Raw genomic sequence first — 14963 nt, 5'->3', positions numbered from 1 at the left:
CTCCCTCGGCTCATGTTGACTCTACCCTCTCCTTAATCTGATTTCGCTGCGTTAAATTTCATCAGACATTTGTCTGCCCATTTCACGATTCTGTCTGTGTCCTTCTGATGTGTGTGACTATCCTCCTCTGTTTTTTAAAAAAAATTATGTTTCCAAGTTTTGTATTATCTGCAACTTTGAAATTGTGCCTTTACATCAGCCTTTCATCACACAAAAGACTTGGTGGATTTGGGAGTCAAGTAAGTACATCAGTAAGCAAAACTTTAACAAGGAAGAATACTCACAGACTGGCTTTGAGATGCAAAGCTTCAGAATAAGTGCAGTTTACAAGCATAGTGTTATTGTTGGCAATATTTTTTTCCACCTCGGTTTTCTCCTCCACCCTCAGTATTTTTGAGGGTTGGAGTGAGGAGAAGGGTAAAGAATTAGATATTCTTCCAAGTACATTCCATGATGAAGGTATTAGGATCCTTACAGTCATCAATCCCGGTAACATTTGGTTTGATTTTTCTCTGAGGCACAAGTGTTTATCCTAAATTCCAGTCAACCTCGGAGTCAGGGATCTGGGAATGAACATGGGATGGCAGAAGGGAATCACATTGCAGACGTCCCTGAAGCTAACCGATGGTGCAAAAAGTCAACAAGCTTCAACGTTAGTGGTGCTTGGAAGTATTTCCTTCAAATGTGTCACAAAAGTGCCTTATTCCCAGGGCTGTCTCCCACCTGGATACCAAAACAAACATACAGACTATTTTACAGGATGGTGATATTCATTTTTGCTATGTTTTTCACTGTGAATCCGACACGCTGCTTCAATACGATGTTGTCACTGACACATTAATGATTGTGACCGTATTGCAGGTTTAGTGAAATAATTCACCTTTAACTCTATAGCTATTGTAAGGTATATGGTGAAACTTTTTATTTAAACCAGAAAATATTGCACTATAATTTTTATGTTATACCTCTGGGGACTGACGGTGACCATATCCTTCATCCTTTGTACAAATGGGTCACTGAGGAAGAACATAATGTTCATCGTGTCCCTAAGAGCTGCCATTGCATTAAGTGAAAAGGTACTGATGTAAAGCAACTGAAACAGTTATAACGTTTTTTGAAAGGGAACAGAATGGGGGAAGTTATTCAGTTTAAGCTTCTTTCTCCCTCTTTTTAAAAATAAGTTATTTTTTTAAAAAAGATATTTTGCCGTTTGTGTTGCTCAAGGCAACTTGTTTGTGACCACCCATGTCTTGGCAATCTGCTGAGTCTGAGTGACCAGGAGCAGGTCTCTGCAGCCCAGATATATGCAAAATATGCATCAAAAGGAGACTCTCATTATATTGGGCATTGTTCTCTTATCACTGAGCGATTTGTTGCTGACTGCCCTTCAGTATTAAATTGAAGCACAAAAAAATGCAGAACCAACATAAATCTGCTCCAGGAGCACGATGACGGGGACCTGGGCTGTCCCCCACAAAGTGTAATGATGAGAATGTGGCCCAGTGATCTGTCCTTGTGCCAAGAAACTTAGTTTAGTGGAGCTAAGGTTTACTCCCAATAATTCATCCAATCCAGGTTGGGAAAAGTCCTGGAAATATGCAATTCCAACAACCAAGATCTTTTACAGTTGTGAACAATTAAACTACTTTGTAACCGATAATGGTATGGAAAGACTACATCAGTGTTTGCCATGGTTTCATCGTAATGCCACTGTGTTTAGCAGTAGAAGGAGTCCTTGGTCAAGTAGCGTACATTGATTAATGAGTGAAGATTGCAATTCACCCAAAAGGCAAAAACAATACCAGGATCTTTGAAAGCAATACTAGATGAGCATCCTCTAAACCTAGAAGCAGAAATATTGTCATCAATTCTCTTCACTATGCTGATTTTATAGACTCATAGATGTTTACAGTGCAGAAGGAGGCCATTCAGCCCATCGTGTCCACGCCAGTCAACAAAGATCTAGCTACACTAATCCTATTTTCCAGCGCTTGGCCCATAGCCCTGGAGGCTATGGCAATGCCAGTTAATATCTAGATACTTCTTAAATGTTACGAGAGTTTCTGACTCAACCACCCTTTCAGGTAGTGAGTTCCAGACTCCCACCACCCTCTGGGTGAAAATATTTCTCCTCAGCTCCCCTTTTAGCCTTCTACCTTTTATCTTAATTCTATGCCCCTTGGTTATTGACCCTCTACTAATGAAAAAAGTGCCTTCCTATCCACCCTATCTATGCTCCTCATAATCTTATACACCTCTATCAGGTCCACTCTCAACCTTCACTGCTCAAGGAAAACAAACCCAGCCTATTCAATCTTTCCTCAAAGCTCAGACCCTCCAGCCCAGGCACTGCAGATTATTTGGGATCCACAGATGAAAACACAAATGACTTAGAGCAAGACAATTTTTATTCTGGGCCGACTCTGTTACTGACTGACACACATTTCACTTTAATTCCTTCTGGAACATTCCTTCCCACATCTTGGGTGGGATAGATATATGCTGTCACCAGATGTAACTCTGGAGAATGGTGGCACTGAATGGGCCTGATGTGTTTGACAAGAGCAGTCAAAGGCCCAGAGACCTTGGCCGGAATTTCCCAGCCCCTCATGCCGGTGGGATCTTCCAGTCCCGCCGTTGTGAACGGAGATTTCAATGCTGTGCTGGCCCCACCACAAGAGAACCCTCTGCGGAGGGCTGGCGAATTCCTGCCCTTGAGTCAGATTTTGCTGTCAGAATAACAGTGAGGCTAATGGCGCATGAATGGTACGATGAGGGGGAGATAAACAGCGATATCGAAAGAATTGCTGTCTGCCACTCCATGATTAGCATCTCTCTGTCTCACCAGCGACATACATTGACTTTCATGAAGTTGCTGTATTTGCACAGTGGATATGAACAAAATCTGCTGCAGATATTTAGGACTAGTAATTACAAGCATTAGTATCCATTTAGTGATGTGCTAAAGGGCTTCCAATCGACCTCTCTGGCATTGAAAGGTAACTATTTTAAGTGTGGTGTCTCGTTCCTTCAGGTTGTGAATTATTTTAGGAGATTTTTAAAATGTCAGAGTTTAAATATTTTTCTCTACTTTTTCTGTCTCTTTTCTCTCTTTCTTAACCCAGTCTTTCTTTCCCTTTCAGTACTTGTTTTGACATTACGTTCATCCTCCTCAATCCTCCCATTGTTTATTTCCAATCCTTAAATCTCATTGGTTAAGGAGATAATCCTGTTGGTCTTCCTGCCCATTCGTTTCCCAGGTACCCTGTTTCCCTGGGAGCACTGTCATCAACTCACCCTTCCACTAACTTTGTGGGCAAAATCTTTGGCCGGGATTTTCTGGCACTGTTGTGGTGGGACCCTCCATGGGACATTCAGCGGCCAACCAAAATTCCATTAATTCTCGGCAGGAGCGGACGATTCCGGTGGCTGGTGAGGTCAGAAAATCCTGCTCTTTGTATCGACAAGGTACAGGGGGAGGTCCAGCTAACAGCAAACGTTTACACATCCTGCGGAGGCAAAATCTCACCCATTTTACTTTAGTAACCAGATGTCCAGACTAAGACAAAAACAAAAATTGCTGGAAAAGCTCAGCAGGTCCGACAGCATCTGTGGAGAGGAAGACAGAGTTAACGTTTCGAGTCCATATGGCTCTTCATCAGAACTAAAGAGAAATAGAAATGTGGTGAAATATAAGCTGTTTAAGGGGGGTGGGACAGCTAGAGCTGGAGAGAAGGCCAGTGATAGGTGGAAGCAGAGGAGAAGTTGCCAACGATGTCATAGACAAGAGGACAAAGGGGTGTTGATGGTGGTGATATTAGCTAACGGATTTGCTAATGGTGACATTAAGGGTAGAAAGCAGGACAAACAAGTGACAGATAGCCCTATGGGGGTGGAGTGGGGGGAAGGGATCGAAATAAGCTAAAAGGTGGAGATAAAACAATGGATGGAAATACATTTTAAAAATAATAATAGAAATAGGTGAGAAAAGAAAAATTTATAGATAAAAATATATGTAATAATTATTAGAAAAAAGGGGGATCGGAAAGGGGATGAGGATGGAGGAGAGAGTTCATGATCTGAAGCTGTTGAACTCAATGTTAAGTCCGGAAGGCTGTAAAGTGCCTAATTGGAAGATGAGGTGCTGTTCTTCCAGTTTGTGTTGAGCTTCACTGGAACATTGCAGCAGGCCAAGGACGGACATGTGGGCATGAGAGCAGGGTGGAGTGTTGAAATGGCAACTGACAGGGAGGTCTGGGTCATGCTTGTGGACGGACCGAAGGTGTTCCGCAAAGCGGTCACCCAGTCTGCTTTTGCTCTCTCCAATGTAGAGGAAACTGCATTGGGAGCAGCGAATGCAGTAGACTAAATTGAGGGAAGTGCAAGTGAAATGCTGCTTCACTTGAGAGGAGTGTTTGGGCCCTTGGATGGTGAGAAGTGGGGAAGTAAAGGGGCAGGTGTTGCACCTTCTGCGGTTGCATGGGAAGGTGCCGTGGGAGGGGGTTGAGGTGTAGTGGGTGATGGAGGAGTGGACCAGGGTGTCCTGGAGGGTCCGTCCCTACGGAATGCTGCCAGGGGTAGTGAAGGGAAGATGTGTTTGGTGGTGGCATCATGCTGAAGTTGGCGGAAATGGCGGAGAATGATCCTTTGAATGCGGAGGCTGGTGGGGTGATAAGTGAGGACAAGGGGGACCCTATCATTTTCACATGGTCCGTCACTGACACTTCCCTTCCCTTCCTTGACCTCTCTGTCTCAATTTCTGGTGATAGACTATCTACCAATATTCATTACAAGCCCATCCATTCCCACAGCTACCTCGAATTACAGCTCCTCACACCCCGCTTCTTGTAAGGACTCCATCCCATTCTTTCAGTTCCTTCGCCTCCGTCGCATCTGTTCCAATGATGCCACTTTCCAAAACAGTTCTTCTGACATGTCTTCCTTCTTCCTTAGCCGAGGTTTTCCACCCACAGTGGTTGACAGGGCCCTCAACTGTGTCTGGCCCATCTCCCGCGCATCCACCCTCACACCTTCCTCTCCCTCCCAGAACCGTGATAGGGTCCCCCTTGTCCTCACTTATCACCCCACCAGCCTCCGCATTCAAAGGATCATCCTCCGCCATTTCCACCAACTCCAGCATGATGCCACCACCAAACACATTTTCTCTTCACCCCCACTTTCGACATTCCGTAGGGACTGTTCTCTCCGGGACACCCTGGTCTACTCCTCCATCACCCCCTACACCTCAACCCCCTCCCACGGCACCTTCCCATGCAACCGCAGAAGGTGCAACCCCTGCCCCTTTACTTACCCTCTCCTCACCGTCCAAGGGCCCAAACACTCCTCTCAAGTGAAGCAGCATTTCACTTGCACTTCCCTCAATTTAGTCTACTGCATTCGTTGCTCCCGATGCGGTTTCCACTACATTGGAGCGACCAAACGCAGACTGGGTGACCGCTTTGTGGAACATCTTCGGTCTGTCCGCAAGCATGACCCAGACCTCCCTGTCGCTTGCCATTTCAACACACCATCTTGCTCTCCTGCTCACATGTCTGTTCTTGGCCTGCTGTAATGTTCCAGTGAAGCTCAACGCAAACTGGAAGAACAGCACCTCATCTTCCGACCAGGCACTTTACAGCCTTCCAGACTTAACGTTGAGTTCAACAACTTCAGATCATGAACTCTCTCCTCTATCCCCACCCCCTTTCCGATCCCCCCTTTTTCTAATAATTATTATAATTTTTTTATGTATACATTTTTCTTTTCTCACCTATTTCTATTATTATTTTTAAAATGCATTTCCATCCATTGTTTTATCTCCATCTTTTAGCCTATTTTGATCCCTTCCCCCCACCCCACCCCCACTAGGGCTATCTGTCACTTGCTCGTCCTGCTTTCTACCCTTAATGTCAACGTTAGCACATCCTTTAGCTAACATCACCGCTGTCAACACCCCTTTGTCCTTTTGTCCATGACATCTTTGGCAATCTCTTCTTTGCCTCCACCTATCACTGGCCCTCCAGCTCTACCCATCCCACCTCCCTTAAACAGCTTATATTTCACCACATTTCTACTCTTTGGTTCTGATGAAGAGTCATACAGACTCAAAACGTTAACTCTGTCTTCCTCTCCACAGATGATGTCAGACCTGCTGAGTTTTTCCAGCAATTTTTGTTTTTGTTTCAGATTTCCAGCATCTGCAGTATTTTGCTTTTATTTTTTGTCTAAACTAAGAGTTCAAAGGACCAGAGAAATGTTGTCTGATATTTTGCTGCTGATACTATAGGGATGTCTTGGATTGCTGCACTGTATTAATGTGCGTCTGCAGTGGCTCATCCATAAGCTCTTCACCGCACTCTGATTATCATGATTAAGGTGAAGCTACCTTTCGCGGTAGCTAAAGATAGAAGCTACACTTGTTCTCAAAAAGAAATGATTAAAATTTTACAAAAGGGAATCTGTGATCAGATTTAGAGATGTGTTTTATCCAATACCAGAACAGGAGAATCAAAGCTAAGTTTAACTCATGAATAATTGATCTGGAATAGGTTGCTTGCTACCTGGTGCAATAAATAATGTATCTCCTGAACCAAACAAAAGGGAATTGGGATATTTTGCTGACTGAAGAATGATTGGAGGAATTTTTTTTGTTTTTTAACATCATTACTGGGGATGCGGGCATCGCTGGCAAAGTCAGCATTTATTGCCTGTCCCTGGCTGCCTTTTGAGAAGGCACTGGTGAACCCACCTCCTTGAACCACTGCAGCTCATATGGTGACAGTGGTCCCACAGCGCTGTGAAGTGGGGAGTTCCATCGACTCTGATCCAGCGACGATGGATTGGAAGGGCGGCGAGATGTTTCTGAGTCAGGATGGCGTGCGACTTAAATGAGAACTTGCGGGCGCTGGTGTTGCCATGGATCTGCTGCCCCTGTCCTTGTGAATTGGTGGAGATCACGGGTTTGGGAGCTGCTGTTGGAGATAGTGACGGGGTGGGAGGGAATGAGAAATACCCCGGGTCCAGTGAAACGAGATGGATGACGGAGGGAGCAGGATGGTTTTGAATGGTGTCTCCGCTTTCTCTGAGAGGAGGCTGAATAGAACGCACCGTGGCAACTGCAGGACTGAGCTCCAGGGAATTCCCCCAGCTCCTGGCCATTGAAGCGTAGTCATTAGGAAAGAGTTGGCAATGCCTGCGGTTATTGTGAGATGCTGAAGTGCTGACAATGTTCATGAGGCTTATTGAGTAAAACTTCTCTTTTATGTGCTTTCAGTTTACAAAACTGGAAAAACAGCAGCAAAGAAAGGAAAAGACCAGAACTAAAGTACCTTCGGAATACACCAAGGAGAAAAGTGCCTCACGCAGCAAAGATGACCCCAGCGCAAGCAGTGGTGCCGATGGGGATGTTTCATCAGAAAGAGAGCCCTAACGTTTCAGTGTAGAACACTGGTATGTATATACTGTTCCATTGTTTAACTCCTGGTTTAACTACATTCTGTATTTTACACTTTGTTAGCCCATTTCTCCTCCCCCGAACTTGGCGCCCAGTTTAGAGTTGGAACTGCAACAGTAGAACATAAGAGCATGAAAAATAGGAGTGGGAGTAGACCACGTAGCCCATTGAGCCTGCTCCGCCATTCAGTACCATCGTGGCTGATATTGGGCTTCAACTCCATTTTCCTGCCTGCTCCCCATATCCCTTAATTCTGTGAAAGGCGAGTCTGAGTTATCCGGCCCATTTGTCAGAGTGTTATCACTGGATATCTGCTGCTCCGCCATCATTTGCTGCTGTGACAACCTGGCAGATCCCCTTGATCATAGCGGCTGAGAAGGGGGTGACCGGAATGAACGGCGTTTCACCAACAAAGCCCCGACGATCAGTCAGTAAAGCTGTCCCAAGATTGTAGCTCGGAGGAGGATCTGAGGGGTAGACAAAAATCAGCCAGTGGTTTTCTGAATTGGGACAGAAAGAAAACGCATTGCATGGAGGGAAAAGTAAGTGCCAAGCTATCAGCTGGACCGTTCCAGTTCAAAACTGGAGAAGGTGAGGTAAAGCCGAGTAGGCCTGAGTTAACTCTACTGCAGGCCCAGCTTGGCAATGATGACGAGGGGATAACCGAGGCTCTTTTGCTAGTCTCATGGATATCACGGGGGTGTGTGTGTGCGTTTGTTTGGAGATAATGCCTCCCATCACACAGTTAAGACAGCTCAGCCTGTTTGAACGAACACCTCGTGCTGGTTATTAATGAAGTGTTAGCAGTGCAGAAGCTGGTGGCCTAGAACAGCTTACCCTGCGAACAAAGTGTTATAGCTGGGGGTCACCTACAGGGTTTAATTTAGAACAAAAATAGGGAAGAATAGAATTTTCTATTAAGTACCACTTGTAAAAGTAATTTTTGTTTCTTTTCTTGATCAGCCCAGCTTTTTGAGCAGTCATATGAGGGAGTAGGGGATAGAGATGATAGATTTAGTAAAGATGGGAGGAGGTTTGAGTGAAACAAAAATGCCAGTATGAACTGGTTGGGCTGAATGGCCTGTTTCTGTGCCTTTACACATCTTAAGTAACCTTAGGTAACTTCCCAGACAGTTGCTCAGTGACAAAGTGTGAAAAGAGGAACTTCTGATGTTTCTCACTCACCAGCTTACTGCTCTCATCTCCTCGAGTGAAAGTGTTGGTTGCCTGCTGGGGTTTGGTTCCACAGGCACTGGCTGTCCAGGAAGTTATTATTCATAGAGTTACGGAATCGTAATGGCACAGAAGGAGGCCATTCGGTCCATCAAGTCCATTCTGGCCACCTGTAAAGCCGTCCAGTCAATCCCGTTCCCCTACCCTATCTCCGTGGCCCTGCACGTTTATTTCCCTCGATTGCCCATCCAGCTTCCTTTCAAAATCATTGATCGTCTCTGCTTCCACCACCCTCGGGGGCAGTGAGTTCCAGGTCATTACCACTGTCTGCATAAAAACATTCTTCCTCACATTCCCCCTACACCTCTTGCCCAAAACCTTAAATGTGTGTTTCCTTGTCCTTGTACAATCAGCGAAGCTTCTCTCTGTCTTTGTCAAGAGTTATCAGAATCTTGTATTTCTCTATCAAATTTCCCCTCCGACACAAGTCTTGACTATCAATGTTCACTTGGCCTTTTCATTACAAGTGGCATCACAGTTGAGCTACATCCTATTCTCAGCTGATACCCAGGAGGCAGTGAGCGGAACGTAGCCTGCACCTCTGCAGAATTTTCTCCTCTGTGATCTCTCTCGCTGCACCAGGGCTGGTTGTACCGACCCTATCGCCAACCCTGACTGACAACTTAACTTAGTGCAAGCCAGGAACCAAAGCTGAATCTGGGGTTAATAATTAGAGAATCGCAGAATTGTCACTGCACAGGAGGCAGCCATTTGGCCCATCGTGTCCGTACCAGCTGTCTGAATGAACAGTGCACCTAATACCCATCCCTTCCGCCTTCTCCCTGTAACCCAGCACATTCTTCCTTTCCAGATCATAATCCAGTTCCCTTTAGAATGCCCCGATTGAACTTGCTTCCACCACACTCTCAGGCAGCACTTTCTGGATCTTAACCTGGGACTACATATTATAAACCGGGGAGAAAGTTGACACTATTGACTAAAGAAGGGGCCCTTGTGACATCAGCACCACAAATTAAACAAAGATCAAGGCTTCATCGAAAAAAAAATGCTTCAGAGGGAGAAAATTAATGAAATAGAGATTGTGGCTGCTCTGGGGGGAAGAGTAATTATCAGAGCTGATTGGCAGGGTTGGAAAGATGTGGTATCAATAACCAGCTTTTCCCTCTTGGTGCCACATGCGGGTTGGGCACCACTGACTAAAGGGTCCACGTGGAGTGGATGAGGTGAAGGCTAGTGAGGTCAGTGAGCGAGTGAGAGCTACAGTGGAGGGAAGAATTAGGAAGTGGCTATTTACATACGAACATAGGAAAAGAAGTAGCCATTCCTCGAGCCTGTTCTGCCATTCAGTGAGATTGTTCCTGATCTGTGACCTAATGCCATTTGCCCTACATTCCTTAATACCTTTGACTAACAAAAGCCTATCAATCTTAGTTTTAAAATTAACAATTGATCGAGCATCATTTGCTGTTTTGCGAAGGTGTTCCAAATTTCTTCCACCTTTGCATGAAGAACTGTCCCCCAATTGCCCCGTGAAAAGTCTGACTCTAATTTTTAGACTCCCCAACAAGTGGGAATAGTTTCTCCCTATCTATCTTTCTGTTTCCCAATACCTTGAAAACTTTGATTAAATCACTCCATAACCTTCTTAAATCCAGGGGATACAGCCCTAGTTGTTTAATCTCTCCTCATAGCTTGACCCTTTGGGTCCAGATATCATTCCAGTCAATCTACCCCCTCCTAGGTCAATATATCCTTCCTAAGATGTGGTGCCCACAACTGCTCACAGTAACTCTAGCTGTGGTTTAACCAGAGCCTTGTATAGCTGAAGCATGGTTTCTACCCTCTTGTATTCACATCCTGTAGATAGAAAGGCCAGCATTAGCCTTTTGATTATTTTCTGTATCTGTTTATGAGATTTTAATAATCTGTGTAATTGGACACCTAAGTCTCTTCGAAACTCCACTGTTCTCTAGCGTTTCACTATTTACAAAATAGCCTGTTCTATACTTTTTAGGTCCAATTTATCTTATGTTTGCCTACATTGAAATTATTTGCCACAGTTTTGCTTATTCACTTAATCTATCAATATCCTTTTGTAATTTTACACTTCCATCTACATAGAGAGAATGTATGACACAGAAACAGGCCCTTTGCCCGTCTGAACCCTCCCTCTCACCTGCCTTCATCTAACCCTATCAGTGTAACTTGCTATTCTTTTCACCTTCATGTAACTTCTTCTGAAATGCATCTTTCTTATTCTTTCATGGGATGTGGGCAATGCCAGCATTTGTTGCCCATCCCTGATTGTCCTGCCACACCATTTCAGAGGGCAGTTAAGAGTCAACCATATTGCTGGAGGTCTGGAGTCACATGTAGGCCAGACCAGGTAAGGATTTCAGATTTCCTAATATAAAGGACATTAGTGAACCAGATTTTTTTAAATTAATGTTTCATGGTCACCATTACTGAGACTAGCTTTTCAATTCCAGGTTTTATTAATTGAATTTAAATTCCACCATCTGCTGTGGTGGGATTTGAACCCTTGTTCCCAGAATACTAGCCTGGACCTCTGGATTACTAATCCAGCAACATTACCACTACATCACCATCTCCCCATGCTAGTTGCCTACTTTGTAGGAATTCCACATTCTCACCACTCTCGGGACAAAGGAGCCTCTCTTGTATTGGATTTATTAGCAATGACCTTATACTCATGATCTGTAGTTTTGAAGTCCCCTACAAGTCTCCTACATTTTCAGTTTGGTTCAGTCTTTCCTGTTGGGGGTAGTCTCACAGTTTTGTTATCATTCTTGTAAATTTTCCTTGTAAAACTCCTTTTTAAGCAAACACCGGTGGGGGAAAGAGGCAAAGTAACAGTGGCAACACTCGGCCCAGGCCAGGGATCAGACCTGGGATTTTCCTGACCTCTGTTGCTCAATCCACGAAGTGTGCTTACAAACCGAGCCACAAAAGGTGCGCTTGTTTGGTTCTTACTTCAACCCTGGAAGTGAAGTGGCCGAACATTCATTGTATTTCGTATTTGGCTGGTTCATGTTGAAAAGTATGAGTCATACAAGCCGCGGGAATCCCCCAGGCAAGTTTGCCAGTTGTTTAAATGTAACACCCTGACATATCTTTGCCTTTGTGTGTTATTCTGTCGGTTTTAGTCATCATTTAAGCATTGCATCACCCATGGGCTACCGTCTAGATCAAGAACAATTAAATCATCCTTTGACTGGTAATTTTGCTTTGAGTCAAAGCCCTTTAGTTTGGGAATTAATAGAATCCATAGATTCCCATCAACCTGTTCTTTAATAAACAGAAGCTCTTCATTGACGAGAAGATTTGGTTTTGGGATTCTGGATGGATTTTTTATTAGACAAGGATTACCACCAAGTTAGGAAGAGTGAACTGACTCCTCTCTTTGTCCCAGTCCTGAGTTGTTTAGAACATAGTTTGGATTTAAAAAGGTGATATTGCTAATTCAATCCATATACTTAACTGTGTATGGCTTGTTGCAAGAAATAAGCCAGCCTGGTTCCTTAAGTTAACAAGTAAAGTGTTAAGTTTTATTGCTAAAACTCACTCAGGTATAGATGCAGAAGTTGTTAACAAAAAGTTAACAAAATTGTTAACAAATAAATCCAACTTCCCACCAATGCAAAAAAGCACACACACATACACAGCATCCCCAAGCATGCACAAAAAAAGAGATAAAACTTCATAGAGTATCAAATCTTTAAACTTAGCCAATTAAAAATTAAATTCAGAAAAAAATATTCATGAATTGTCCGGATGCTTGTTTACAGTTGAAGGGTCACTTTCCACATTAACTGTTGGTACCTGGGTTTCTCACTGAAACAGTCACTCCATAGTCATGGCAGGTTGATTTGCTTTTCTCTTGGAGACAGTGGTGTAGATTTGGAATCCTCTTTTAAGAACTCTCGGTCTGCAGCAATGAGATCTTCTGATGGGTTTTCAAACCACAAACAGCTCAGCTTTGATGAGAGAAGTTTTAGAGAAAGAGAGAGGTTAAGGCTGTTGACCTTTCTGTCTCTATGGCAGTCTCACGCTGTTAGTTCGAATCCAGTGTATTTTACCCAAGAGCTGAATCACGTGACCTCCCTTTGGTTTCAGTCTGGGCTTATTTTAGCCACTGCCTCTAAGCGCTCCATAGATTCTGTCTCCATAAAGCAGCTTGTTTCCTTCACATAGTAGCTGCTGTAGGCCAGTGTCCTTTGTTTGATATATAATGTTGAATATAAAAATGTTCAATATACATATGTACAGCTGATGAAATTATAAATGAATATTCTATATAACATATCTTCATGACACAAGGGTATTAAGGCTTATGGAACCAAGGTGGGCAGATGGAATTAATCAACTGTGCGGAAGAGCGGAATCAAGGAGTTGAATGGCCTGGTCCTATATAACTGTACTTCTACAACACAGCTCTACTGCAAAAGCAATTTCTTAATATCGTTCACCATTCATTCTGTTTCAGAATTCCCTGTCTTTAGTCGAGATTGGTTCATTTTGATTTGAAGTGCAGGTGTTTTAGTTCAATTTGAGAATAACTCGGCACTGAACAGCAGGATATAAAGCCCATACAAACACTGCGGAGAGCTGGTTCTGAAAGAAGCCTTGTCTGCTTTTTTAAACATTTATCTTGTAAATTAATTTAGTGTAAGGTGCTGGCATTTATTAGTCACGAATTGTTTTACAATCTTTTATCATGAGTTTCGTGAAAGCGATTACTTAATAAAGTGATTTGTTTTTGAAGTAAGTAATTACCATGACCTGTACAGTATTTATCCTGCAGCATTTCCTCTTTACATGCCATGCATGCACATTAGTCTAGTAACTATATAATTAAAGCCTAGATTGCTTGTCAAAAGGGCATGTGCTCAGGTTCTGCAACACTTGGAGTGACTTTTCTTTCCAGGCTTTCAGGTAGAAGTGAGTGTGTCCCATGGAAGTGGGGGGATTGGGGTGGGTGGGTGGGTGTTGTGTGGGGGGGTGGGCGGTGGTGATGGGGAGGTGGAGCAGTGTGCCACAGCTGTATTCTGTACCCATAAGAGGCGCATGAACAGCTAAATGACCAGGATTTGGGCAACGGTGGGTCTCGAGGAGAAATGAACCCCATCCCCAAAGCAAGGGCAGTTTTGGAAGTTCATTGGTCGAAAAACAAAACCAGGGAGATGGAGGTTGAGAAAAAGAGCAAACAAGGGAGGAAGAGAGAGGGAGAGAGTATATGAGGACTGGGAGGTAGATTTTTACATATCTAATGTTGAAGTCTTTTAGTGTAAACGATCTTTTTCTGTCTTACTGTAATATACACTGCACATGTTTGCATCCTGGGTGGGATTTTCTGGATGGCGGGGAATGCAACCATTCTGGTTGCTCTGCAGCCATTTAATATTCATTAATTGGCTCAATTGGCGAGACTTCTGCCCCCATCTGGGGAGGAAGCCCTACCTTGGGAAGCTGCCGGCCAATCAGATGTAATCCCAGCAGCGCCATGTTCGAGCAGTGGCCACTGCTGGGACTACAGCCAGAACGTGAAGAAGAGGAGGTTATGGAGGCCGGATTGAAGCTGAGTCCGGGGTATCGGTGGGGCCTAGTTGGCAGGCGCAAGAGAGGGGAGTGAGGGGTTTTGGAGGGGGGGTGGTGTGGTCAGTTTTGAGAGGCTACAGGGGGAAGGGTTAAAGGGAGTTATGACGTTGGGAGGGGAAGGTTACAGGGGATCCCCAAAGAAAGTACCCCCCCATTTTGCCCGACACCAACCTGAAGCTAAAGCTGCCTGGCTACCCACTTAGCCTGGACCCCCCACCTGCCATGGGTAAAATAGCAGCAGGGACGGGATGAGGCACTTAAGCAGCCATTAATTGGCCACTAACGAGTCTGAATAGGCCCAAGGGTGAGCAGGCTGCCAGATGCCTTCAACACCACCCCTGTAAAATTACTGACATGCCGGGCAGCAGGCGGGGAGATGGCAAGTGGGCCACATGGTGCATTTTATGAGCCAAACCCGCCAATGGAGAGCAAGTAAAATTCTGGCCCCCAGTCTTGCATTTCAGTTGTCACATTTTAGCACACTATTTTGATTTGCTGAATGTCTCTCTGTTCTGTACAAACCCCAGTTCTCCTCTGAGCCACCATTGCTCCGTACATGCTGGTATTTCTGCCCCTCTCTCTCCCCCATTACAACACAACGACCCGGCAGTACCTGCCCTGGCACTTTACTTTGAACCATCCCCCTGCATTGAATAGGCTCTCAGTATTGCACCATGCCCCATTCTCATTGTAACAT

At 44.4% G+C, this 14963-nt stretch overlaps 1 protein-coding gene across 2 annotated transcripts in view; it reads left to right on the top strand.

Moving 5' to 3' along the window:
- dtd1 (D-aminoacyl-tRNA deacylase 1) overlaps nt 1-14963 on the top strand; it is a 207290-nt gene that overhangs the window by 181918 nt on the left and 10409 nt on the right. For both annotated transcript variants that reach the window (XM_041207251.1, XM_041207268.1), the window contains one exon: nt 7274-7449. In XM_041207251.1, coding sequence (XP_041063185.1) covers nt 7274-7429 — 156 coding nt within the window. In that variant the 3' untranslated portion in view covers nt 7430-7449. The remainder of the gene's footprint in view (nt 1-7273; nt 7450-14963) is intronic.

This window comes from Carcharodon carcharias, chromosome 2, assembly GCF_017639515.1.
Source record: "Carcharodon carcharias isolate sCarCar2 chromosome 2, sCarCar2.pri, whole genome shotgun sequence".
In the NCBI taxonomy this organism is placed as follows: domain Eukaryota; kingdom Metazoa; phylum Chordata; class Chondrichthyes; order Lamniformes; family Lamnidae; genus Carcharodon; species Carcharodon carcharias.
Note: the sequence above shows the minus strand (reverse complement) of the source record. Positions and strands in the feature narration are given on the sequence as shown.